We start from the raw sequence: 26,035 nt of genomic DNA, 5'->3' as shown, positions 1-26,035 counted from the left end.
AGATCGCGCTATGTCGTTTGCCCCGGTCAATGGCTATATAACACTTTCTCTGCTGTTTCGAGGCAAAAATAAACCGTGGCGCGGCCGGTCTCGGAGGCGAATTTAACGGGATTTACCGGCACTCGGTCTGGGAGCGCCCATGCTCGCTTATAAGGACTCGAAGCCGTGTATGGCGCAGGATCGCGTCAGGCCATAGCCAAGAATAAGGGATCAAAATTTTATATCAAGTGACTGAAGCCATCGAATGAAGGAGGAAGGCGATCTGACAAAAGTGGGAAAAAATGAAGCGCCAAGGCTCCAGACCGAGAGCTTATCGAGTTTATCAGCTTTATCAGCGGTACCGCATAGTTACAGTACCCAAAAGTGAGATATGCAGTTCGAACTGTGGCATAAACGCATTTACCTTGGTTTTTAAAGATGTTGGGTGTTCTGTTTCATTATTGACATACCAGAATATTGCGTGGTCGTTTTAAAGCAAGGGTTTTTGCTCTCGCATCGGTATTTCCCCTAACGTCAGGCTTGACCGATGTTGAGACATCAGTGCGGAACCGACCAAGTGCCGCATATTCAATGAGTTCACTTCAATTCGTGCAGATCATCATCGCGTCTTATCTTTCAGACGCATTTTGAATTAACCAGAACTCGGCCTTCCCGATGTCATCTCAGGTCTTACTCAGTATCACTGGAGGTCAGTGCTGACTACACTGTAGTACAATAATCTTCTTCGGCGCACTTTATAGGATCTGTTTCTCTGACATTCTATACTTATGTCTTGCTCTCCGCGCAAGACAACTCTGAGCTGACTCCCAGCGTTGTGTTACTAGGTGATGCTGTGAGCATCGAGATCTATTATTACCCCGTCTAATCTGTAGAAATGGTAAAGTTGACACTCAAAACGGTTGACTACTTTGACAAATACAGTGATTCTTCAGCTTGCAACCTACTTTGGAACTCAAGAAGAGCGGGTAACATTTGGTTCTCAGAAATTGTACTTGGCTCTGATAACCCATCAACCTGCCAACCTAGTCACCACAAAGGCGTCTCCGCAGGGCTGCTGGATAGAACCCAAATCAACCCCTGCGCTGTACGTCGTCTTCAATCATCCTTCGTTGAACATGTCTACAGACGGTGTACAACTTGGACAGCCCCATTGTCTCTCCAAATTCTCAACAAGCTCCTACTGTGAGTATATGAATGGTCATGGCTAGGAAAGGTTTGCAGTTTTTCTCACACTTGTCAACGACTGAGAACCATTGACATCAATCCCAGAATAAGAATCCTAAAAAGACACGACAATTAAACCGAAGTTCGAACTGCCTTTTCCGTCAGTAAGACTACACAATCACGTACCCCATTCGCAATGGTTGCACAAGACTATTAGCAATGGATTTACATCGAGTGAGCCCAGTTGTCTACGCTTTTCACTCTCAATCAACCAAGGCAAATTACGATGTACTGCCGCCGGAATTATAGCCACAGAATGATCCGTGGCGTCCTTACGGCAAACACCATCTATCAGCGATGAGTTTGGAGAAATTACTATATGAGTTCCTCGACATAGGCAAAGGAATCAGCAACAAGTGGAGAAATATATCGCACATCAGGTTACAGATGCGCTACTCCTGCCTGGAGATAATTGGGTCTCTGAGTTAAGCGCGCTCTACCAGAGGGACATTCTCGGCGCGCTGCAGGATAAGCCATGGTGCCTGCTTTCAAGCACAATAGTGGTGGTCCTCGCGCTGCGTGCCTTATACTGCGATGGACCTAGGTTGAAATCCAACCCATAGCAGCAACTCTTCTACAAATCTGGACAGTATTATCTGACATACGAAGGTGGCGGAGTGAGAGAACTCTCAGAGCACTGTACTCGGGGTCAATTTCTCTGATTACCGCGCAATGTATCTCTCACGGCCATATTTAGAACCTGACGTTGAAAGTAAGGAAGACTTCCTATTTCTCAACTTTGTCAACCAAATGGTGGCCATGCATTGGGTAAAGCTACCTGCACTTGGGGAAGACCAGGATTCTCGTCATATCGCGTATGTATCAAGTCTTTGAAGAAGAGCCAAAGTTGGGGCAGTCCCACCCCCATTCCATGGAGGCTTTGACCACACTTAGGGAAGCACCTTCTAGGATGTCTTTTCAATACTGTAAATAACCGAGGTTTATTGTGCACACACCCTCAGTAATGATTAGGAGGAACAGTACGAATGTGAATCCGATGTAGAGTACGAGGTTGTCATAAAATATATTTGAAAGCCGACTAGCTCAAATTCGAATATTTGATCGTATGTTGCAATGTGAGATTCTTGATTCGCTCCCTTGCTGAGAGGCAAATGGAGCGCTTATTCGGTGTATGGTCTGCCTTTGAAGCACCAACAGGCGTCATACCTCTCAAAGACCACCGAGAGTTCGCAACTGATCACTCCATAAATTCGCATGAGACCTCTCGGTGCGTTGATAGCTTCAAGCTGGGTGAGATCACAGAAGCATAGACAGGGTATAGTTTCGCCGATCGCACTGACAAAAGGCCCCAGGCCCACGAGGTACTATATATTAGTTGATTTTAGGGATGTGTTCACAAATTGGCATATATCAACAGCGCTTTGTTCTAGTTATCGATAATTTTGTCAGAATCTACTATGATCAATAGGTGGAAAACAAAGAGAGATATTATGGGAAATAATTATGAGAAACTAGAGTATGAAGTCTGACACTCAGCTGCATACCTCGGCAGGAAAATCAATCAATCATACATACTAGTAGCAGCAGCTCCCCCTCACGTGCCTAGCAGGAAGTGGAGTAAGGCCGTCCAAACATCGGGTTTCGCTCTGTGTACCCTTAACCCTCTTACGATTTCATTCCAGACCTATCTCGTCCTACACGTTGCTTTCAAGATGTCACAGAACTACGGAGAGTATCAGCAAGAGATTTACGGGAAAGGCGCCTTGATGGGCCTAAAGCCAAATGTCAGCACCGACGCCCGTTTACTTGAGGAGCAGGCCCGAAAGGCCTTAAGTGACATCGCGTATAATTATGTCGCCGGAGGAGCTGGAGAGAAAGCTACGATGGACAGTAATCGTCTGGCATTTCGCCAATGGAAGCTGTAAGCTGATTCCTTCGCTGTTGGGTCTACGTAGGACATAGAACGACTGATATTATCGGCGTTATAAACAGAATTCCGAAGATGCTGAGGAAGGTTGGTGAAGCCCATGTCTCTTGTCCTATCTCTGAATTAATTTAATGAGTTTGCTTCTCTGTAGATGGATAAGCAGGACATTAGTGTAAATCTCTTTGGGCAAGATTACCCAACGCCCCTTATCATGGCACCTGTGGGTGTCCAAGGACTATTCCACCCGGACAAGGAGACAGGTTTGGCCGAGGTATGCGCTGAAACCGGTGTACCGTATACTCTAAGCACTGCGAGCACCAGCTCCATTGAAGAAGTTGCGAACGCGAGCGGAGACGGCAAGAGGTGGTTTCAGCTCTATTGGCCCGGCGACGATGATATCACCCTTTCACTGCTGAAACGGGCAAAAGAAAACGGATATTCTGTCCTCGTGGTCACACTAGACACCTGGTCTCTGTCCTGGAGGCCGGCGGACCTCGATAATGCTTACATCCCGTTCATCCGCGGAATCGGCAACCAGGTCGGCTTCTCAGATCCAGTATTTCGCGCCAAATTCGAGGAGGAAAGCGGTTCAAAAGTCGAAGACGATATTGTTGGAGCATCTAGGGCATGGATCAGCAAGGTTCTATCCACAACGCCGCATGTCTGGGACGAGGTTTCCTTCTTGCGGAAGCACTGGGATGGACCGCTCGTGCTCAAGGGCATCCAGCATGTGGAAGATGCGAAGCTTGCGCTTGAAGCTGGCTGTGATGGTATCGTAGTTTCCAACCATGGAGGTATGGCACTTCGTCTTCCTTCATATTTTTTTTTTTTGCCCATGGCTTTGCTGCATGCTAACTGGGCGCAGGTCGTCAAGTCGATGGAGCTATTGCGTCGTTGGAGGTGCTTCCGGAGATAGTTGACGCGGTCGGGGATAAGTTGACTGTGCTTTTCGATTCTGGGATCCGAACAGGTGCCGACATTATCAAGGCTCTATGTCTGGGAGCCAAGGGTGTCTTGGTTGGCAGGCCGGTGATTTATGGCTTGTCAATTGACGGCAAGAATGGCGCCATAGCCGTTATCAAGGGTCTCCAGGCCGATCTGTGGCAGAGCATGTCCTTATCAGGAATCTGCACAGTGGCAGAGTGCACTAGGGACAAAATCCGCAAAATCCAGTATCCGGGGGACACGAAAGCCATGCTGTGATACTGTTGTCGTGTTACATAGCTACGTATATATCTCGCGTCTGGTCAAAGACCGAAATAGAACACACGTGTTTATCTCGATAAGCACGATAGAACCAAGTTGATATTTCAACTGGTAAAAGTCAATATAAGGTTGCGCGCATGATTGCCACTGTATATGCTGGTTTGCGGAGCTTCCGTTGGGGAAGCACGGGGAATTCAATCACATGCCACGATTCCCCTCTCAATTACCCCCGTTGTGAATGGTCACTCGCCAGTTGAGTCTTCTGACGCAACCGACGCAACCGACGCATCCAGACGCCTGGATCTTGAGTTCTGGTTATTCCATCTTCATTTAAATGATATAGTCTACCCGTCTTCACCGTATGGCTCAAAGAAACCTCCCCGAAGAACACTGACCGTCCGGCGGAAACGATTTAAGTGATTACGTCAATGGCTCGCGATGCCTAGACTACTAGGCTTTGGATCAAGCTCTAAAGAAAATGATGTCGAAGCCACCGGATCGGACAACCATGAGGGCGCAAGCTATACACCCACGATTTCAGGAACGTCCCTCCTTCCCAGACCAGTCGCCTCTCTTGTGTCCTTCGTCGCGCAGTCTACCTCTCTATCGCTACGGGTAGGGACTTATTTTGGCGGAGTCGCTCTCGATGGGGCAAAGATCACAACATTGACCGGGTTAGAACTGAGTCGGACTGTAATCGAGGGGATTTTGACCAGAGCCGGGCGGGATGTCGCCGTTCGAAGCAGCGGGAGTTATGGCAAGGCAGAAGCCGAGTCTATTCTCGAGAGGAGCGTAAGCTGTTCCCAGGACTTTCATATCGTCCGCGCGTTCGTGTATTAACCCGATGATTAGCTGGCTGCCTTGCATACGACGATAACATCCGCGTCGTTCTTTGCCGCTGCATCCTTTCATTTTTCCTCTACAACCCTCTCGTCCGCCTCAAATATGTCCCAGGCGCTTCTCTCGACACTCGATGCTATCCTTGGATCTACAGAATCGTCGAGGGCCATCGCGGCCATTATAACCCTTATTCGCAAGGAGTTTAGAGAGCAAAGCGCTGAATTAGGGTCCGAAAAAGTTGGAGTTGGGGATCTACTAGTTGGGACTGTCGGGTTCGCGATGCTCCAGCGGTGGGGTAGAAAGAACACGGAGAGGCATATCCGTCTCAATGGAGGACTAGAGACTGTATGGGATGTTGTGATCCTAGACAACGGGATTCGTGCGGATGTCCTTGATATGCAGCAAATACAGCCCGTAAACAACCGGCCCGAGATAATGCGCAACCGATCGCGACGATCTTCATTCGTAACTCCTGGAGATGCTGAGGATGAGTTCGACGTGGTGGAACGTCCGGAAACTGCAATCGATGATCCAGAGCCGCCTTCAGTTATCATACCGGACGTTCAGCATCATATATCTGACGAAGAGACCCGGATGTACATATTGAAGCAGCTCCCTCGAGGCTGCCGCGCTTCGATTAAAACCGACACTGTTACCGCACAGACCATCACGGTGAACGTTTATGACGACGATGGAGAGATTGTAGCCCCTCCAGGCACCATGGTTGTTGAGGAGAGGTTTTATAATCACACTCATGACGGCGGACAGGGGTCATTTGGCGGGCAGGCCCCAAAACACACCATCGTCTTCCGGACCGCATTCAATAAATCCCAGAGTGCCGATGTAAGGCCACCGTCAAGAAATCTTGTCGGTTCACGCGAAACGAACAACGATCATGGTGATGATCACCATCCTGTCTTATCGGACGACTCTGCATTTGAGGTTGGGCCAGAGGACACAAGTCACAGCAGCAATACAGATTCGAAAAGTCAGGGACAAGATAATCCGCTATCAGTCACAGTATTCTCTGAAGTTCACGATCCCGGCACACCTCATCCTTTGCCCGGGGAGACGCCGCAATCAGCAAGACGAGTTTCTGGGACATTCGGCAGAGGCTCACTGACAAAGTTTGCCCAAAGAGTAAAGACGGGCACAAGCGAAAAAAATGACCAGTCGAAGAGGTCATCGTTGCGATTACCGTTTCAGCAGTCCAGTCCTCAGTTGACACCAAGCGTCTCAGCACAGCGCAGTAAGCCCAGGGGGGCTGCTACAGAACGAAAACCTTCTACGCAAGCATATCCAGATAAGCCTCCTCGTCAACTGAAAGCAGGAAAATCAGTCGTACCTTCCAAGAGCGAGACTGCCCACCTTACCGCAAACAAAGGCGTCCCAAGAACTCTTTCGCAGAATCATCTATCACCGCATAGTTCAAGCACAAATAAACGTGGTAGCCGTACAGCGGGCCCCAGAGACGACTATTATAGGGTGCATGAGAGTAGCCAAGAGTCTTATATTATGCGAACTGACACCTACTCGCCATCGCGAGAATTGAGGCCCTCCTCGCCCACGACAGCTAGCTCGTATGTCCGCAGCAGTAGCTCGCTGTCACTTACACGGTCCGAGTCAGAGACAACTGTCAACCTGCGTCCAGATAAACGACCAAACTCTGCTCATCGAAGGTCAAAGTCGTACTCAGCTAGTATATACTCCTTGGCAACAGCCGGGTCAGATACCTCCCTCATACTAGCCCACCGTGCTCGGAAAAGTGCGTATGACGATGCTTCAACAATTCAGGCTCTCAATAGGGACGGCCTTGTTCCAGGAATCTTCCCTAAGAGGCATTTCGTACGGAATATTAGGCGTTTCTGTCGATTTGCGTCAGCAACTTACGGAGCTAGTGCTCTCCAGGTAATGGGTTTACCGCGACAGCCGAGAGGTCCCAACCGCGACAACCCCCACAGTCAAGAGCATGATGACTTTTCTCACCACACAGGGCTACCAGCGTCCGCTATCCTTCTTTCATCCTACGTTGACCCTGCAGGTGGATCCAACGCTGCTGGCGAAACTGAAAGCGGCTTTCCCCTTGTCCATTACTTGTTCCTGGACCACGAATCGAAAGCCGTTGTACTTGCGCTTAGAGGGACATGGGGCTTTGAGGATGTATTAACGGATATGACGTGCGAGTATGACGATCTGGTGTGGCAGGGGAAAAACTGGAAAGTTCATAAGGGAATGCACGCTTCCGCGAAGCATCTCTTAATGGGAGGTGGAAGGAGAGTCATGATTACGATCCGAGCTGCATTGGAAGAATTTCCTGACTATGGGGTTGTATTATGTGGGCACTCACTAGGAGGGGGAGTAGCAGCACTTCTCGCGACGATGATTTCCGAGCCAACCCACGAGGCATCCCTTGTGTCCTTCACGACCGCTTCTCGCTCTGACAGGAAACTTATCCTTCCGAACGCCAGAGGCACCGATGATTCCCACCCGGCTTATTATCTTCCTCCCGGTCGTCCTATCCACGTCTATGCATACGGACCACCCGCCGCAATGTCACCATTCCTTCGCCGCGCAACACGTGGACTAGTAACCACTGTCGTGAATGGTCAAGACGTGGTACCCTGCCTTTCTCTTGGTATTCTCCATGATTTGCATACGACAGCACTGGCGTTCAAGGGAGACGCCTCCGAGGCCAAATCTAATGTCCGTCTTCGAGTCTGGGAAAATCTGCGGCAAAGTATAGTCAACAAATTCTACGTCCACGAGGCGCCAATGCTCCTTAATGCTGGTGATGGCTTAGGCGAAGATGCCTGGGCATGGAAAACTCTGAAATCTCTCAGAGAATCCATGTGTGCACCTAAATTAGTACCTCCAGGAGAGGTTTTTGTGGTTGAAACCATGCGGGTGCTGCAGCGGAGTGCCTTTACCTCTGATATAGGGGAAGATGGTTCTTTGCGGCTCGGAAAACCAGCAACCAGAGTGCAACTGAAGTTCATTCGTGACGTTGAATCTCGGTTTGGAGAATTGCGATTCGGCTCCGGCATGTTCAGTGACCACAACCCAGCAAGATACGAAGCTAGCCTCGTGGCTCTCACACGGGGCATTTTGGATGACTAACGCGCCATGACCGTCAATTTGAATAAATATCTCTCCGTACACGCCGATTTTTCTAGATCTATGGACTTTTCTCGATGATTTCCTTTGTCAATTATCGGGTGAAGATTGAGCAGACCTGTATATACCCATGTGGATCTTTGATTTATACTCCAAGATAAGAGTAGACTAGAATACAATATATCCGATCTCGTTGGCTGTATAGCAATATTGACGAGGCGAACTTTCGGTAAATGATACGCCACTCGTTCTGTAAGAACAAGTGGGATCGTCACCATTCAGGAGCTCCTGATCAAACGACACGAACATGCAAGTATAACTGTCACTTACACTGCCCTCGCCCTCAATCGAACAACTCATACCTGTCCTGCCCGCAAAGTTTCAGACATTTGGAGCGAGTACAGCATAGGCTAAGACGCCGCGGTAACTTGCCAGTTCGAACCAGTCATGAGCATCGGCTTTCAGTAGATGCTTGAGGGTCGAAACGGCGGACCATGGCTCGAACATCAACTCCGATTATCGAAGGGGAGGTGGGTGTTCAAGCCGTCACATATGGTTCAAGAAAGTGCAATGATGGGATGGCTTATAACTCGCTTCAGTCATAAGATGCACCGATATTTTATCTCCTTCACACCCTCTTATTATCAATACCCTTTTGTTTCCTTTCTTCTATCCTAGCGTCCAAGTCACGCATCTGCTTCTCAACGAGCTCTTTCTTGCCGATGAGAACCTGGCGCGTGCTTTGAAGAGAGGCAATTCGCTCATCAAGTGTAATTTCGCGGGCCTTTTGCGTTTGCTGTTTCGTCCATTAAATCAGGACTGAGAAAGCGGAGTTGGTTGGGGCAAAGTACTCACCTGAGAAACTTCTTGTTGCGTCTTCAAGCCTGCACCATAGAGTGTCCCGGCGATAGTGACTGCGGTTACAGCTCCGGTCAGAACGAGCTTTTTTACTTTTTGGGGCGAATTGAGGATAGACATAATTTGCTTCACCCCAATTGATCTAGTCTGATTCGCAAAGTAATCTTCAGATTGGATGAAAATCACCGCGAAGCTCCGGACCTGCCGCATGTCACCGCCTGCCGAGTTGAGATATAGATTGATTCCTAGCGCGTCGCGTTCTGAATCACGCCTGATCACGAATTCCATCCCGCAGTATCAATTTCACAATAAAGAAAAGTGACACAAAGAAGTCGCCTTCAATGGCCGGGGTGAAAGGACAATAACGGATCTCGCCTCTACACCATGCTCGGTGACTTTCGTCAAGGCAGTCGCATCTGTCCGAAAACACCAATATGCCTTCTATGAGCAATAGCGCAGTCCCTCAACGCCGCCGACGTGAGCAGGACGACAACTCCGATGATCTTGCGTCCGCGTCCGAATCATCGCCTGTTCCAACCCCTGCGAGTAACAGCAAGAGAGCTAGAATAGAAGCGAAATACGATGCTTCCGAAGGCGCTTCTGATCCTGAATCCGAAGGAAATGGCGAGAACGAAAGTGCCGAGGACGGTTCCGAGTCCGCGAGTACAACCCAGGATGATGGTCTGAGTGAGACACAGAGTCAGAGTTATAATCCTGCCCGGTCATTGTCGAATGTGCAGGATGGCGTGAGGGGTCAGGATGGGTTCAAGCCTGGTGCCATTGTGCGAATCAAAGTCAAGGATTTCGTGACATACACAGCGGCGGAGTTCTTCCCTGGGCCGAAGTTGAACATGGTTATCGGGCCGAATGGAACTGGGAAGAGTACGCTTGTTTGTGCTATTTGTTTAGGGCTGGGATGGGGACCAGTAGTAGGTGCATGTTATAATCTACCTGTGTTTTGAGTACTAACGATCTTTTATCGCGGCTACAGCATTTAGGACGTGCGAAGGACATAGGCGAGTTTGTCAAGCATGGGTGCAGAGAGGCAACAATCGAGATTGAACTTGCTAGGGGCCCAAAGCACTGTCGAAATCCAGTCGTGACTCGGATCATCAAACGAGAAGGCAACAAGAGCTCTTTTATGTTGAACGGGAAGCAAGTGAGTGGACACCATGTGAAGAAGCTTGCGCAGTCCTTTGCGATCCAAGTCGACAACCTATGTCAGTTCCTGCCGCAAGATAAAGTTAGCGAGTTCGCGGCCCTCACACCAATTGAACTGCTTCACTCGACTCAAAGAGCTGCTGCCGGGGCCGAGATGGTGGAGTTGCACGAGAACCTGAAGAGGCTACGGGCAGAGCAGAAGAAACTCCAATCGAATAATCAGTCTGACAGGGATCTCCTTGCGAATCTTGAAAATCGACAAGAAATGCAGCGCGCCGACTTTGAGAGAGTGCGCCAGAGAGCTCAAATCGCGAGAAGGATCGAACTACTGCAGATGGTTCGTCCCTTGGTTTTATACCGACATTTAGTGGAGCAAGGCAAGGCTCTGAAAGAGGAGAGAAATGTCTCTCAACGCGAACTTGAAGTTCTCGAAGCGCAACTGAAGCCTGTTATGAGATCCAGTGAGCAGAAGAAGGAGTACTGCATGCAGCTGGAAGCTGTAGTCAAGCACAAACAGCGAGCCGTTGAAAGAGCAGACAGAATGGCGACAGACCTCAACAGAAAAGTCGAGCAATACGAGCAAAACATGAAGGAACTAGATGCTCAGATCGAGGCAGAAAAAAAGAGTGCCGCAAAGTCAAGACAGGAAGGGGCTAAAATTGCGCAAACCATCAAAACTCTCACTCGCCAGTTACAGGACAACCCTGTGGAATTCGACGCTGATTGGTATAACGAACAAATTGTAAGTGCATTACGATTGCTGTAAATGCTACGAGCGCGCTGCTAACTACCGTTTGACAGAGAGACAAACGGAGGGAGATAAGAGAAATCGAAAACAGGGCAAAAGAGATAAACGAGCGTAAACGGCAGCTTCATGAGAAATTTAACGAAACAGGTGATCGTCTAAAGCAGGCCGAGCATCAATTACGAGGCCTTGATTCGCGCGCTGGACAGCAAGAAAAAAAGCTGCAGGACGTCTCATCTGATTCCTACAAGGCTTATAGGTGGCTCCTAAACAATCAAGACAAGTTTGAGCAAGAGGTTTTTGGGCCTCCGATTGTGACCTGTTCCATCAAAGATCCCAAATACGCCGACCAGGTCGAGTCACTATTGCAAAAAACGGATTTCACAAGCTTCACAGTTCAGAATCGACGAGACTTTAGGACGTTGCAACGATACCTAATCAATGAACTGAGGCTCCATGATATCAGTATCCGGACTTCTTCTACTCCTCTCAAAAACCTACGCTCTCCTCTGCCAGATCATGAACTCAGAGATCTGGGCTTCCAAGGCTGGGCTAAAGACTTCCTCGACGGTCCAGAACCCGTGGTCGCGATGCTAATTAGCGAGAAGCTACTGCACCAGACGCCAGTCAGCCTAAGGGATATCTCTGATCAGACTTTTGCGACGTTGGAACAGGGGTCTATATCGTCGTGGGTTGCTGGTAAACAGAATTATACGATCAATCGACGACGGGAGTATGGCCCTGGTGCCATTTCCACACGCGTGAGACAGGTGCGACCAGCCAGAGTCTGGACATCCCAACCTGTTGATGCATCGGCGAAAGCCGAGCTGCAACGACGGATTCAGGAGCTGAGAAGCGAAATCGAGGCCATCAGGGAGAGAATTGAGTCCGATAGAGCAACCATGGCTCAACTAAAACGGGATAATGACACTGCTCAGGCAGAAAGGGTCAGTAGGCCAATTTTCTTATCCCGGCGAGTTATGCTAACTTGATTGAGTAGGACAAATTTGAACGAGATAAGAATGATAAACAAACCGCCTACACCCATTTTAGAGCCATCCCAGAGAAAATCCGTAAGCCGTTTTCTTCAGTTCTATTTCTTCTTCAACCACTGAATGCACAACAGGCCATCAGGAAGCCAAGAAAGAGGCCCAAGACGCTTCTATAGCGAAAATCAGGGCCAGCATTATTGAGATTCGCCATAAGCAGGATAAATTGTCTGTCGAGAAGGCCGAAGCTGTCCTTCAATACGCGGTATGAAAGTAGGCAATCTCAACCCACATTGATGCTAATGAGGAATAGAATGCTGTTGAGAGACTCCGTGAAATGCACGAGGAAATGATAAAACTATCGCTGTGGAAGATCGAATCGTTCTCGGACTGGGAAATTCTGAAACTCCGCAATAGTGAATATGAGGAGAGACTTAACGTAAAGAGGGACGAGGTAAAGCAGTTGTCTGAACAAGTCAAACAGAAGGCATTGGAATGCAGAAGGGCAGAGCAGGAGGCAAAAAAGCTCTCAGTAAAAGCTAGAGAGCAGCCCGATTTGATGGAGGTAGCACAGGAGGTGTCGAGCAACAATCTTACCCCAGAAGCGCTAGAAGGCGAAATCGACTCCGAACAGGCACGTCTTGAGCTCACACACGGAGGTCCCAGCAACGTGGTTCAAGAATATGAAGAGCGCGCACGGCAGATCAACAAATTACGCAGGAAACTCACAGAGTTCGATGAGAAGCTCAAGCAATTCAACGACGCCATTGCTGAAGTCAGAGGCAAATGGGAGCCCAAGCTGGATGCCATCGTCAAGAGCGTCAGTGACGCTTTCTCCGACTCGTTCGCCCGCATCGGCTGCGCAGGTCAAGTCAGCCTGGACAAGCCAGGCGATGAGCCTGGACCTGACGGCCAGCCAAGCGGCAACGACTTCGATCAGTGGTCTATCCAAGTCCACGTCAAGTTCCGCGAACACGAAAATCTATCATTGCTCGACTCGCATCGCCAGTCTGGCGGCGAGAGAGCCGTCAGTACAATCTTCTACCTCATGGCCCTACAGTCCCTCTCCACCTCTCCGTTCCGCGTCGTCGACGAAATCAATCAGGGAATGGACCCTCGGAATGAGCGCATGGTCCACGGGCGCCTGGTTGAAATCGCCTGCGCTCCTAGCAGCGACGGTGGCGGTGGGCAGTACTTCCTTATCACCCCGAAGCTGCTTAGTGGACTCGTATACAAACCCGGTATGAGGGTCCTTTGCATAGTCAGCGGTGAGCATATGCCTGAGGACCACAACCTCATAGATCTCGGTGCCGCCGTAAGAAACAAGCGGGCTCTTTCTGCACGGTCGAGTACGGGAGGAGCTATGAGCCCTGCTCTGAGGTCTGTTGCTGCTTAGAACCCCTCTTTTCATATTAGCCGTATATTCTCTGCAGGTTTCTTCGGCGTTTTGGGCATCAGCATGAAGGTAGATAGGGTGAAAACCTTTTCTTTTTCGCACTGTTGCTGTATCTACAACCATTCTTGTCTATAGTTAGTTGACCGTGATACCTGAGCTTCTTGGCGCTTTGTGAGATGATTTTAGGGTATACATTCAAGTGAGAAACACTCTATTAAGGGGAGCTACTTATTTCTGGGATACGAGACTACACGGGATGAAAAGATATGTACTGCCATTAGGAAAATCCAGCATTTGTTACGAGTCAACTGTACGGTGATTCACCCACTTGGGCCAGGGGCTCCCACCACAACGCAGGGCCATTTCAAAGAATGATTTCTAGCCTCAAGCGGAAAGACACCAATAGTAGTTGTTTCATCAAGAAACTCAGGTGCGCACAGAAGCTACAAAGGATCATAGAATTAATAGAGGATTTTCATCTTTTTATTTCTCTTTTTATTCTTCTGTCTGTAATTGTCTGAGGATAAGGTGAGAAAAAAGAAAAAGTCATTCATGTCACATCATCACTCGGAACAAAGGAAATGACACAAGAAAAAAACAATATTCAAAAGATACCTTCTTCAGGCATCCGATACAATAGCCTCAAGGGAGCCCAGCTGACGCCGACGCCTCTGCTCGCTCTGTAGGTCCGAGATAAATGGTTGACCTGGCCTAGTCTTTGAGAGGTTGTTGAGTAAAAAGTAGGAAAATAGATATACATCGTTAGAAGAGAAATGTGTCTTGCGAGAAGGCCAGGTTTGTTTATTTGAGACTCCGATTCCAATTCCAATTCCTTGATCCCCGTGACACCGGTGCGATGAACATGAACAGAACATGAGAGGGTATCATGCATGAAACAGATAACAAGCTTAAGCAGGCGATTAGTGTAGTTTTTTTTCTTTTTTGGTATGATGCGAGGAGCAGAAGCTCGCTCACTTTTCGAGGTTGAGTAACACATTGGTTACGCCATGGCGACAGCCCTCCCGGTATGGCAGCCGCGCTCGTGGCGCTTCATGTTGCTCCGTACACTGAAGGCTTTGCCGCATCCGGCATGTGTGCACCGGAATGGCTTCTCGCCGGTATGGCTGTGGCTGTGGATGCGCAGACTCGAGGGCCGCGAGAAGGCCTTGTGACAGGTGCGGCAGATATATCGGTCGTGGTTCTGCTGGTAGGGTGCGTTCGAGGAAGGAGGGAAGTAGTGGTGGTGCTGCCAGGCCGGTGTCACGGGCGAGATCATGGGCTGGTGTTGCGGCGGGGGTGGAGGAGGAGCCTGGTATGTGCCTGAGGATGCGGGCCGCTGGTGTTGGTAGTACATTGCCGATGAGGGCGAGGGCTCAACGGGCGAGGAGTAAGAGGGCGCCACGCTGGGAGCTGGCGAGGCGTAGGGTCCATGCTGGTGCTGCGGCGCGGACCCTTGGCTCGAGATGGACGAACGGTCGGTTGGGCTGGGAAGGCCCGGGAGAGAGACTGGAGCTGACGGTGGTGCCGGGTACTCGGTCTTGATCATCGAAATGGATGAGATGGAGCTCGAGGGCGAGTGGCCGGCGCTGTGGAAGCCAGAGCCGGGTCGCAATGGGGGAGTGGGCGGGAGACGGATGGGAGCAACGCCGGCAGATGGGTTCTTGTCAAGCGCTTCGCGGTGCACTGGAGAGCTGAGCCGTTGGCGCTCTAGGACTCAATGTTAGCCGGGATACGCTCGGTTGCGCTGAGATGGAGACTTACTTGGTGCTTGTGTTGAGGCGCCGTCTGCGCTGTCGAGAAGCGCAGAGATCGATGGCAGTGAGCAGCGAGAAGATCTATCCTCGACTGGAGGAGATAGTGGCGCTTGTGTCCGCGTGAATGAAGTAGATGCGGCGTAGAAGGAGCCCGGCTCAAAGGCGGGAGGACTGTATCTTGACTTGGCCGTCAGGGCAGGCTCAGGCCCCGGTTGGGAGATGAGGTTGGCAAGATCCATGACGATGTATGTATAGAGTGTGCTAGAGGCGCCGATATAGGTGAGCGATAGGTGGGCGATAGGTAAGCGGTAGATGAGCGGTAGAGAAGCGGTAGGTGAAAGGAAGGCGAGGTGTTGGAACCAAGTCTAAAGCGAACGAGAGGGAGGAGTTCAAGTAGTCAAAAAACGTGGCGAGCAGGTAAGCATATATGATGGAGACGACGCTATCCCAAAGCCATCCAGATGTATGGAGTGGGGAGAGATGAGGAACAGGGGGGGGGACACAACGAGGTTTATAGTCCCAGTGTCCCAGAGAGTCGAGATGATGCTGGAGATGAGGTGGGGAGCAAATGGAAGAAATGAGCAAAAATAAAATATTAAAATGACCCAAAACGATAATCTGACCCAGGGATCTCCGAGGCTGATTCGCGCAGGCGTCTGGCCTCCGCCGTCGTGGAAATGACTCGGGAGGGTGGGCTGGCTTGGGCTTGGGCTTGGGCTTAGGCGTTGGTGGAGAGCAGCCGAGCCGAGCTTTCAACTCTTTTTTTATCTGGTTTTATCTGGCTACTTCTGGTATGGTATGGACGGTATGGTATGGTACAAATTACGATGGTATGGGGAACGGGTGTAATGTATGCGAGGACGGCGCTCTGAGACCACCGTCTCAAAGCTTAATTGATTGTGGTGGATCGCGTATTTGCCGTATGGCCGTATTGGCAGTATTCGCTAGTAATCTTACTCTAATCGGTCTGCCCTCCCTCAGGTCAGGAACACACAGTGTTCTCAGTGTCGGACCTCATGTCTCACGAAAGAACGCACAATCATCAATGTTTCGCAACCTCAGCATCAGCATCAGCTGTTGACGGTATCCGGCTGAACGGCAATATCGACGAGAGCCAGGAGACTCGTCTGGACACCTAGTGCAGATCTATCGATCTTCCTTAGTGCTCCAACTTCCATCAAGCCGTGGCAAAGGTTTAAGGCATCCACCTTAGCGGGTGCTATTATTATGACTTTGATTATTATGATAGATGGGCCTCGACGATCGTTGGGTGGTCTAACCTGTCACAACGAGCCCCTCAGGCCCCGTTAACGGCTGATCGTTGCCGCACGATCAAGTCGTTGCGAGAACCTGATCTTGTTTCACCAGCCTGTCGATCGTTCGTCTGTTTCGACTCTTTGAGATGCCTAGAGATGGGCTTCGCCTAAGCCTAGGACTCAACCTTGTACAGTCGGTCACCGCGCAGCGTCGACCTCAACTCGAGTCTCCAGCCCTCAGAGTGGTCTCCCGCATTCCTGGGCGGCTGCCGATCGAGCGTCTTGTCGCCTTCGCCCGGCGACCGTAAGAAAGCTCTGCTGGGGTCGTGGACAAACAAGGGGGACGCTGTGCTCGGAATGGAAGTGTCTCCGTTCTCATCGCCAACCAAGCCTCTGAAGTCGGGTGGCAGCTCCAGCTTTGGCTTGGGCCAGGCTTGGCAAACACGCCGGGAAGGGAATCTGGGAACGATTTCCATCCTTTGCGTCCTTCGCTTGGGTGCAGGTCACTGGAAAAAGAGGGCTAGCGCGGCGAGAGAACCGGAGATTATAGTGGAGTGGGACCGATAATGCAAAATAAAGGAGGTTCCTCGCCGGACCAAGGACCGAATCGAGATTAGTGCCGCTGCTCTTCTGGCCAAGGACTCGAATCCGTATGACTGTTGATCGCTTTCGTGTCGCTCATTATGACGTTACCGCTCTGGATCATGATATGACCCTCAAGCTGACAGGCAATCTATCAAAAAGACTAAAAGGACTACGGAGTATCTATCGCCGTGGCCTCATTTACTTGGCCCCAAGCTTGATGACCCTTCATTTACGCTTGTGCCTCCATTGGGATCGACCTACATATAACGTAATGTTGTAGTCGGAGCTGATACGGCTTTTCGTTGCTCGGCGCAATCCAGGCCGTTGGCCGATTTGCACGAGGTCTTGACTACGGTAGGCGAGGGGGGCCAGCTGGCGTTATTCCTGGTTCAAGCCTTGGCTCTACCCGAGTTCTCTATCCGCGAACCTCGACCGCAAAAGGCTACGGAGACGACAAGTAGGCTCTATTGGCCACACTAAAGGCAGATCATCAGCCCGAAAACCGAGTCTCGGTCTAGCAGTCACCACATCAACGAAACCATAAAGAGTACTCCTGTCACATTCCATGGACCGCCATCCAAGACAATGAGAGACAATCAGTGGTGACTGTTTCACCCAGTCTACGGGGTGCGTACTCGCCTCTTCGAGTGCATGCAGCTCGGCTGCTTCTCTTGTGTAAGTGATTTCCGTGGATTATCCCCGACAATGATCGTCAGCGCCCGTCCCGAACCGGTCTAGTTCGTCCAAAGCGTCCGTCTCTCAATCTCGCTCTACGATCCTTGGCGTTGTCAGGTGACTGGGAAAATCACCCGCTGCGTTGGTTCCTGGGTCGGATTCGTCCTAAAATGCTAGCTGTTGATCATGGAAAATCCAAAGTCCAGCTTTTTGGAGTATACTTCAAGCCCGACTTTGAATACCACTACCCCTGCAAGTTTCTTTGTTTTTTGCCGATGCATACGGCAGAGGCAACATAACTGGCCGTGCTCACTGCTTTGTGCGGCACAGAGGAAAAAAGAAAGAAAGGAAGGATCCGGTCAACCATGTGTGCTGATGGATGTGCCCCCATCCAAACTCTAATAAACGATCTCGTGGAAGCGAAGCTCAGTAGCCAATCACCGGGCACTGTCTTATTCGCTATGCCTGCGTCAGCCGTCAGCTGCATGAATGCCGCTACAATTATCATTCCTCCGTCCGTCAGGCAGAAAACGTTGGTTACAGTCTCCAAGGCCCCTCAACTGGCTTGTCTCTTATTGGTCTGTGGAGCTCAAAAGCACTTCTGGAGCTTTTCTCCCGTCCGCTCGACCCGGAGAGCTCCGGCCGGCTCAGAGTCTGACTCTGAGACCACCACTGACTCGAGTAGTATGGGGCGGCCTCGGGGAGGACACCAAAGATTAAACTCCTCCGTAGACACGCCCCGCAAAGTACCATCTCCAAGAGCCCAGACGACAGGCGCTTTCGCGTCCATGAAGCCTTGAACGGAGTCTGAAGTGGATCAAAGAACTAAGGAGAAGCCGTGGGAATTTGCAGAGTCATGGATTCCGGACTCCAAATCCCTGGACCATAGTCGCACAGCAGGATAGTAGTTACACAATCAACCTGAAGGCACTCGAAGGAGCAACGTAACACATAGATCAGAGAAACTTGCGGATTGAGCCGACCGTGTGCATATGGATCATCCCTTTCACTCGCAATGGATGCTCAATCGAGGGGGGATAAACGTACATCGGGAGGACGAAATTTTGCCCTCCGCGCGCATCATTTTATGCAATAAGATGGAAAAAAGAAAACATATCGGCCAGCCATCAGTCATCACAGGCACAATTATTCGTTTGTTGGCCGGGTTTATTTTGCCATCAACGAATCAAAGCGCTGACATGTACGTCCTTCGTGACCCGTTCGATCTACAAGGGCTCAGAGATACAGTTACAGTTCCCTTCTCAGCCTACAATTGGCACCGAGGAGCATTTTGAGTCTCGACTCTTGAGGTCGATGATCACCATCACGGATCGCGGTGATCACCAGTAGGGTAGCAGAAACAGTCAGGTACAGAAAGTACCCCATATTCGAGATCATTCGCGCATCCGTGTACAGTTTCCTTTCGCGGACGACAAAGTGGCCCTGGAGCTTCAATTAGGTAGCGAGACACGGGGCCCGTACTAGACCTTCCCTTTAATCCATGAAACAGCCTTCCACGGATCTACACACTGAGAGTTTGGATGATGTTCAGGCTGGGAGATCTGGGACCCGTGCTTCGCTTATTCGCTTGACAACTTTGTCTAAGATTACGCCTGCCATCGATAAGATTTCCCGCTTTGGCGGTTTTCCGACCGAGAGAGGAAGCGGAAGTCGATGGACTTGACGTCAAATATTGGCCGAGGGGTGGACTCCCCGGCGGGCCAAATCAACCCGGAAATTCGGCTTCTCCCATGAAGCAGGAAGCGGGAAAGGACCAGGCGAATATGCTCGAACCAAGAGTGATGCAGTTTGGCGCAGTTGTTCGCGAGTCCCAACCTTCCTTGATCCTTCAGCCTACAGGAACCGAGAAGCGCATCAATGGTCCGGCCGGGACACCGGTAAAACTAGAAAAGCAATCCCGAGAAGGAACTACTAGCACTTGATGATTATGATGCGCGACGATCATTCCAACGCTCAACGTCCAGAGCACTGACCGCCGACCGCCGGATTAGTGCGCGGATGAACTACTGCAACTCGCTTAGCGGGCCGGCCGGTAATCAATCATCATGCCCTGCAAGTTCTCCCTTTGGGCTTGGCCTTTCTCCAAAGACTCCAGCCCCCTGGCGGCCTTGAATCAAGCCGGCCTAGTCGGGCTCTAGCCTCTGTCTGATATGATAATCAGCCTCCAGGCGTTACTGGGATCTATCTCCGAGACTATGGAGCATGTAACGCATAGTTCTTGCCGCCATGCGAAACAGTAACGGTCTCGGTATTCCCCCACGGTGATGCTTCCATTACGGGAAGTGCCTTATCAGGGATCATGGTCAAAGCTCAAGGATAACTCATGATTACTTTTGGATGCGAGTTCTAGGGGAGTAAAGGAAAACACATCGCAGAACAACACGCCAAGCACAATCTCATGATCGAATCTGATCAGTGCTCGCTTGGGTGCGCCGTATCAGGTTAGGCCTCGCACGACCCAGGGATCGCGAAGTAAAGGGAACCATGTCGAGCGATTCCCAGGGCTGGTCGTCTGTCTGTCCGAGATAGGCGAGCGGTGAAGTTGATGATAGGCGTCGATCAGTGCGAAAAGCAAAGAGCCATCCCTGCCCAAGTTTTCAGTGTTTCAGGAGCTGGTCAGGAGACAAAGCTATCTTGGCTAAGCCTGTGCAGCCACGCGTGATGAGGAGATCATCACATCTCCTGCCACGCGCGGCCGTAATACGGGATCTACGTCTCCTCTCCCCTTTTACCCCTGCATATCCAATCACATTCCGCGGTGAACAGCTTCAGCACTGCCGTGTTTGAGTCTGACTGTAACCGATGTTACACAGTGAGGACTCGATGGCAAACACATGGGGGAGCGAGGCTGTATGCTGCGGATAACCACGCTGTTCTCCCACTCTGCAGATTGGCGAATGTGGCACAGACTGTGCAACACTTCAGCTTCAGCAATATGCATTATTATTTCCGGCAGCTGTTGCGACCTCTGTTGCGCAGAATTTAGGATTCTGTGATCGTACAACCTTCCAGGCTACGATTTCGGTAAGTATACTCCGTTGCTCATATGTGATCGGCTGTAAGATACCAGTTGGGAGTGAATCTGGTGATAGTGATCACTTTGCACCCATAAAAAATAATATGTGAGCTATCAAGTCGAAACACGGGCCGAGGCACTCACATACCGTCACGGTCGATCGTCATACATCAGGAAGCCCTCCCTGGCGCTGCTCGGGGAGGAAATGGAATCGGGGCCAGCGGCTCGGTCTGCGACTCTGCGACTCAGCGCAGGCTCCGGTGGGTTCGTGGGGAGCAGGTCAGGCATACAGGCATCCAGGCAGCCAGGGGCTCGGAATCGGAATGAAGAGACAAGCGTCCAAGAGTACAAGAAGCCAAGAGTCAAAGGATTGCGCAAGCACCAAACCGGCTTAGTCCCTCGCCCAGAAAGTTCCAACGCTCTGCCCCCCTGAAACACCGGGTCACGACCAACCACGCGTCCGGAGCATCGAACTGCTGGAGCAAGCGCCCTTACCATTCCTCTTTGGCATAACGCCGGCCCCCTAGCGTCGCCGCTGGAGTCTGGACCCTGGTGACTTCACGTGGCAAGGTTGTCGCCCCCGTCGCAGGCATCCTTCGGCCCTTCCCGGGTTTGGCACGAAAGCCGACGCACTAATGCAGGCTGGTTTTTGGTATTTCTGGTAATTTCCGGTACGGTTCATTCTTGCTACGATAACGGAGTACTAGACGTACTGTCCTCAAATGCAGATGCAGATGCAGAATGCAGAATGCAGAGATCATGAAGACGTCCAAAGCATCCATCTCACTTACGGTGTGGCTTCTGTCAACGCATACACTTGGCCTTTTTTTCGCCAAATTCACGCGCAAGTAAACCGGCCTAATGAGGCATGACATTATACTCGGTACGTGTGTAATCTCGATACGAACAAATCTTGACTTTGTCGATCATCTATGTATAGCCGTAGCCATACGGTACGCCATGCCCTGGCCGCATATCCCACTATCGCTTGGAACTTGGAAATTGCCGTATCGTCTTTAAACTCGGCAGATGCCAGAATGCCATTTTTTGTCTGCTGGATATCAGAATATTGGAGGATGGGCTCGGTGCAGTCGTCCCGAATAAAGTACACTCCTACCCCGATAGGCATCTTCCCCGTCCTCTCTGAGTCGCGACTAATATCGCTTCCGAATCTCATAGCCCTGGCCTGTCATGTCGGTAGAGTCATGACTCGACCCGCCCACAGCAATATTCCATCGGCTATGGATACAAATAAAGTTTGACGGTTAATAGTGTTTACGAGTACAGCACCGGTACCGCTGCTTGCTTCTATGGGGCACAGGCAAATAGATTACCCGCCAGCCCGCTAGCCCGCTGCTCTGCAAGCGGGATCAGTTCCGATGACGCCGCTATGAAGTGATAGTATGCAGGTAGGTGCCGCTGCCAGGTTGAGGATTAATTTTAAGCGAAGGGACCCATCATCTACTCGTGCAATATAGATAATGTGGACCATTGAAGTACTACTGGTTTACTAACTGTGTCTGTAGACAACTCCGAGGCTGATGATTATGACGGGAGCTGAGTCAGTCAATCCCTTGAGCCTCGAAGATGAGCATACTCTATCTAGACATGCGACAATAATCAGCCGTCGTGATAGTCTCCTGGTGTCTCTTTGCTTTTCACTCAGGTGGCTTAGCTGGAATGACCATCTCGCGGTCGTATGTATGAGTGCACTTGATCAGAACATCCTATCGTTACGACTCTCCATCGGCCTATTATCATTATGACTCCCTGTGGGTAGGTACACTATCACTCGAAAAGCAGATGATTGACGTCCGGATTGGATTTCATCAACTGTGCGACATTATTTGGGCTATGCCAGTCCTGTGCCTTTTCATGAGCTGCACAAATGTATCTGACTCTGGCTCGCCTTGCCGGAGCTCAAAAATAGACACTGTTATACCAGTACGTAGGGGAGGTAGCAATGGAATGTCGAACTATATTATTTTAATCAGACGAGAAGACGATAACGTCCGTATTGAGGTTCATCGTATATTGGGCCGGTCAGATATATGTACTACCTCGCCGTAGTACGTGGTGAGTGGTATATAGGTCTCTTATGGTACAAAAATATATATTCGTCTCCCGTGATGTTCTTCGTAATAAACCTTCAGCATTTCGATGATTTCGATTCGCAGGGCAGTCTATGCGGCAAATGTCTTTAAGAGTAGTACTACGAAAACATTATCGATTGCTTAGACCTACAGTCGCTGAGCCAGAAGTCTGAAACCGTCATCAATGAGCGCCATTGATTGATGTCTTCAAGCTGAAGCTGAAGCTGAAGCTGAGGCTGCGGAGAAATGTGGGTTGTGGGAGAATGTGGGGCTCAGCGTGGGGGCACTGGCATAACGCTTGCATTATTGCATTATTTGCATTATTCACTTGTCCTGTCACGCTCGCGTGGAGGTGAGCTGTATAGCTCATACGAGCGGCCCAACTGTCTATCAAAATCGATCAGGGGCCGAGGTAGAATGTACGGAGTCCGTAGTTCCGGTGTGACTCCCAAGCCAGAAAACAGGGCTGTCCTTTCATTAATTTTCTCGGCGTGGCATGGCATGGCAGGGCAGGCATCCCGACCGCTGTCCCGGATCCCTGGAATAGGACTGGGATATCGGATTTCCATATCGTGATCATCTGATTTCCGTAGCCCTGCTCTATACTCCGGACTCTGTACTCCGTAATACGACGCCCTTACCTGTCCAATCGAGAATACCGCCCTGTCGGCTGGTCACGGTCGATGGCAAAATACCGTAATACTGAATTGTACATCCGTGCTCGGTCGTCCCATCAGCTGTAATGACGAAAGAGTTGCTGACGAATGCAAGTAGAGTTTGAGTAACAAATAAGCCAATCAAGCATGCATGATCCCTGTATCCTCGCGTGGATTCGGGGAATAGGGTAATGTCAAGCGAGCTGCACGACAGCGCCCCCACAAATTCCTACTTAGCTTTGTTCGTTGAACCTTGGGACGGATGAAAGTTGAGCACTTTCAAACTTCAAGAAGACGAAATTCAGACGCTGGCGGCGTCGAGAGTTCAAGAATCCCAGAAATCCAAGAATTCCAAGGCTCAAGACTCAAAAGGTACGCAGCGCGCATTGGTTCCGGCCGCCACCGAATGCGCCGTTCTTAATTACGCCGCCGCGCCTTCCCGGGTCGGGCTAAGCGGCAGTCACTAGGAACATTGTTTATGGCTTGTTATTGCCATGTGTCTAGGATCAGGCTTCAGACCAGAATTTCAAGATCATGATTCCAGTATCAGGATTCAGGACCAGGACAAGGATCGGGCTTGGGAGCCTAAGAGAGCCGGGATAGGTATGGCTTGGTAATTAGAACGCGCCAGAACAGAACGGCTTTCGGTCTTAGCTCCTGCGCCGGCGCGCGTGCAGTCCGGCACTTCGGAAGCGAAACGCCAGGTCGAAGTACGGAGTGTAGAAATACAGATTCTAGGCTTAGTAGGCTTAGTCGTTGGCTGGCAGCGATCGGTAGATGTACGCAGTCCATAATGGGAGGGGAGACGATCCGTTGGTAGTTACTCACGTAGTAAAAATAAGCAAAAATAAGTACACATAATTGATGTAACATTGGATTTGTGAATGTCACGGTGCAGCTGCCGGTTTTTCCAGAGCATTCATGGTTATCAGTATACGGTGTTGATCAGGAGAGAAAGTTGGCCCAGAGTCTATCTCCCTTCGCGACGCGGGCGACGATCTGGCGGACACAAAAAGGGAAATGTGTACGACAAGGAACAACGGAATGGGACCTCCATTGCTGCCTGTTCTGTCAGGAGTCAAAAGTCAAGCTGAACCTTGCAGGTTTGTAACGTAAGACCATCTCGCACCGCCTAACCCGATCCGTCAGCGGTCTCTACGAAACTCGAAATCACGACGACGTCGAAGAGAAAAAGAAACGAAAAAAAAACGAAAAAGAAAGGAAGAAAACGATAAAAAGAAGAAAAAAGAAACAAGCGGAAAACGAGCGACGATCAGCAGCGTGGCAGGCGGAGCCTTACCCAAAGCGGTTTAATTGATTTGCCGTGCCGTGGGCGACCTTTCCATGGACGCAGCCGAGGTTCAGGTGTGGCTTCTAGCCAACCAGATACGTTCCTTTGATTCTACTCGTTTATTATAGTTTCGGGGGCGAATTCAACCGAAGCTGCCCAGGTCCACTCCCATTAATGACTGCTCCATCAGGAGGCCTCAGAGGGATCGACAACGGGGGACTTGCGCGCCAAATTAGACCCGTACATCATCCTGCCAGGACCAGACTCCAAGGCTGAGATTGCGGTTCGGGCTCCATCTTTTCGGTCTCCAGAGTCTCCAGTAGAGATCGTAGTCCAGCCGGAGACGTGTCCAGACTGGATATTTTGAGGATAATCGGCTAAACGGACTTTGGCGACGATCTTCAGACTTTTGGACGCAGTCGTCGTCTGCACCGCGCTCCGTAGTGTTTGCGCAAGGACCAGGTCCGGTCCTCGCTCGGGGGCCCCAAGACATCGTATCCGTGTGATCGATCACTAAGCCATTCTGCACCACGCCATGCAACACCATGCCATGCCATGCCGGTATCCTCTATTTGTGAGGGAGCAATAGTAAACGCTCGAGCAGCAGCGCAGGCGCCCGCAAACGGTCCTGACCCGCAATTTCCCGAGAAAACGAGGCATGATCGTATCTCAGCAAAGTGGCCCAGTCAAACTGGTTGAAGCTTAACTGCCCAGATCCCAGAGAATGCCTTGGCCATCCCAACAGACTGATAGCCGCTAGTCCGGACAAAAGTCGGGAAATCATGGGTCGTATTATTAGATGTGATGAGGGCTGCATGATGAGGAAGTTACTGGTGTTTCAGACCTTCTTACCACTAAGTACGTACGTACGTACGTATGCGGGCAGTGGCTGCTCTCCACCCCCTCGCGGACTGGCTCCTTCAGCGCCAGGAACTGAGAGTGGGCTCCGTGGGCCGCAGTGGCCCTGTGCTTTGCATAGAGCGCAGCGCAACTGCATTGCTGGCATGCTGCAATCTGCGAGAGGCTTGGCTGTGGTGTTGCGCTTCCGCCTTGTGGTCAGGCGGAGTTGGCCTCTGGCTGTCTCTCAACCAACGTTGGTCTGTCCTGTCTGTACGTACAGGCGTCCCGTTTCCTGCTATGCTACACAGAGTCAGACAAGATGATCTTGCAAGCGAGCAGCTTGATGCGACAATCACTGCAACAGGGACGTGATGCCGACGATGATACCGCATAAGACCCATGTTTTGAGTCATTACCGAACAGTTCG

At 50.6% G+C, this 26,035-nt stretch overlaps 6 protein-coding genes across 6 annotated transcripts; 3 read left to right on the top strand and 3 right to left on the bottom strand.

Moving 5' to 3' along the window:
* The first annotated feature begins 2,869 nt into the window (after positions 1-2,869).
* BDW70DRAFT_141389 (lactate 2-monooxygenase) lies at positions 2,870-4,410 on the top strand. The gene is made up of 4 exons (XM_073737761.1): positions 2,870-3,106; positions 3,178-3,199; positions 3,264-3,906; positions 3,978-4,410. Exons 1-4 carry the CDS (start codon positions 2,898-2,900, stop codon positions 4,313-4,315), a joined length of 1,212 nt encoding a protein of 403 aa, XP_073593424.1. The 5' UTR covers positions 2,870-2,897; the 3' UTR covers positions 4,316-4,410.
* A 346-nt stretch (positions 4,411-4,756) lies between these two features.
* BDW70DRAFT_152306 (lipase family protein) lies at positions 4,757-8,275 on the top strand (the record flags this gene model as incomplete). Its single annotated transcript, XM_073739419.1, has 2 exons — positions 4,757-5,110; positions 5,171-8,275. The coding sequence occupies 2 exons, from the start codon at positions 4,757-4,759 to the stop codon at positions 8,273-8,275; spliced, it is 3,459 nt and encodes a 1,152-aa protein (XP_073593423.1).
* Positions 8,276-8,900: 625 nt separating this feature from the next.
* BDW70DRAFT_162412 (uncharacterized protein) lies at positions 8,901-9,418 on the bottom strand (the record flags this gene model as incomplete). The annotated part of the gene is made up of 2 exons (XM_073741131.1): positions 8,901-9,068; positions 9,128-9,418. 2 exons carry the CDS (start codon positions 9,416-9,418, stop codon positions 8,901-8,903), a joined length of 459 nt encoding a protein of 152 aa, XP_073593422.1.
* Positions 9,419-9,461: 43 nt separating this feature from the next.
* Positions 9,462-13,664, top strand: BDW70DRAFT_141385 (DNA repair ATPase SMC5). Its single transcript, XM_073737760.1, has 6 exons — positions 9,462-10,059; positions 10,122-11,033; positions 11,093-11,983; positions 12,037-12,109; positions 12,163-12,290; positions 12,339-13,664. Exons 1-6 carry the CDS (start codon positions 9,565-9,567, stop codon positions 13,419-13,421), a joined length of 3,582 nt encoding a protein of 1,193 aa, XP_073593421.1. The 5' UTR covers positions 9,462-9,564; the 3' UTR covers positions 13,422-13,664.
* Positions 13,665-13,893: 229 nt separating this feature from the next.
* BDW70DRAFT_141381 (C2H2-type zinc finger protein) lies at positions 13,894-15,731 on the bottom strand. Its single transcript, XM_073737759.1, has 2 exons — positions 15,183-15,731; positions 13,894-15,128 (listed from the first exon to the last, which is right to left on the bottom strand). The coding sequence occupies exons 1-2, from the start codon at positions 15,412-15,414 to the stop codon at positions 14,422-14,424; spliced, it is 939 nt and encodes a 312-aa protein (XP_073593420.1). The 5' UTR covers positions 15,415-15,731; the 3' UTR covers positions 13,894-14,421.
* A 9,223-nt stretch (positions 15,732-24,954) lies between these two features.
* BDW70DRAFT_152302 (uncharacterized protein) lies at positions 24,955-26,009 on the bottom strand (the record flags this gene model as incomplete). Its single annotated transcript, XM_073739418.1, has 5 exons — positions 24,955-25,238; positions 25,283-25,334; positions 25,461-25,579; positions 25,639-25,849; positions 25,887-26,009. 5 exons carry the CDS (start codon positions 26,007-26,009, stop codon positions 24,955-24,957), a joined length of 789 nt encoding a protein of 262 aa, XP_073593419.1.
* Positions 26,010-26,035: the final 26 nt, after the last annotated feature.

The sequence above is a fragment of the Aspergillus foveolatus genome (genome assembly GCF_047715535.1).
Source record: "Aspergillus foveolatus strain CBS 279.81 unplaced genomic scaffold BDW70scaffold_49, whole genome shotgun sequence".
NCBI classification, from domain to species: domain Eukaryota; kingdom Fungi; phylum Ascomycota; class Eurotiomycetes; order Eurotiales; family Aspergillaceae; genus Aspergillus; species Aspergillus foveolatus.
This window is presented reverse-complemented; position numbering and strand designations above follow the sequence as displayed.

Coding starts and splice junctions, on each gene's coding strand:
- BDW70DRAFT_141381 (XM_073737759.1), bottom strand. CDS start 15,414: ATGGATCTTGCCAACCTCATCTCCCAACCGGGGCCTGAGCCTGCCCTG. Junction 15,129..15,182: donor CGCCTCAACACAAGCACCAA/GTAAGTCTCCAT, acceptor ATTGAGTCCTAG/AGCGCCAACGGCTCAGCTCT.
- BDW70DRAFT_141389 (XM_073737761.1), top strand. CDS start 2,898: ATGTCACAGAACTACGGAGAGTATCAGCAAGAGATTTACGGGAAAGGC. Junction 3,107..3,177: donor GCATTTCGCCAATGGAAGCT/GTAAGCTGATTC, acceptor CGTTATAAACAG/AATTCCGAAGATGCTGAGGA. Junction 3,200..3,263: donor TTCCGAAGATGCTGAGGAAG/GTTGGTGAAGCC, acceptor GCTTCTCTGTAG/ATGGATAAGCAGGACATTAG.
- BDW70DRAFT_141385 (XM_073737760.1), top strand. CDS start 9,565: ATGCCTTCTATGAGCAATAGCGCAGTCCCTCAACGCCGCCGACGTGAG. Junction 11,984..12,036: donor ACACTGCTCAGGCAGAAAGG/GTCAGTAGGCCA, acceptor TTGATTGAGTAG/GACAAATTTGAACGAGATAA. Junction 12,110..12,162: donor AGCCATCCCAGAGAAAATCC/GTAAGCCGTTTT, acceptor AATGCACAACAG/GCCATCAGGAAGCCAAGAAA.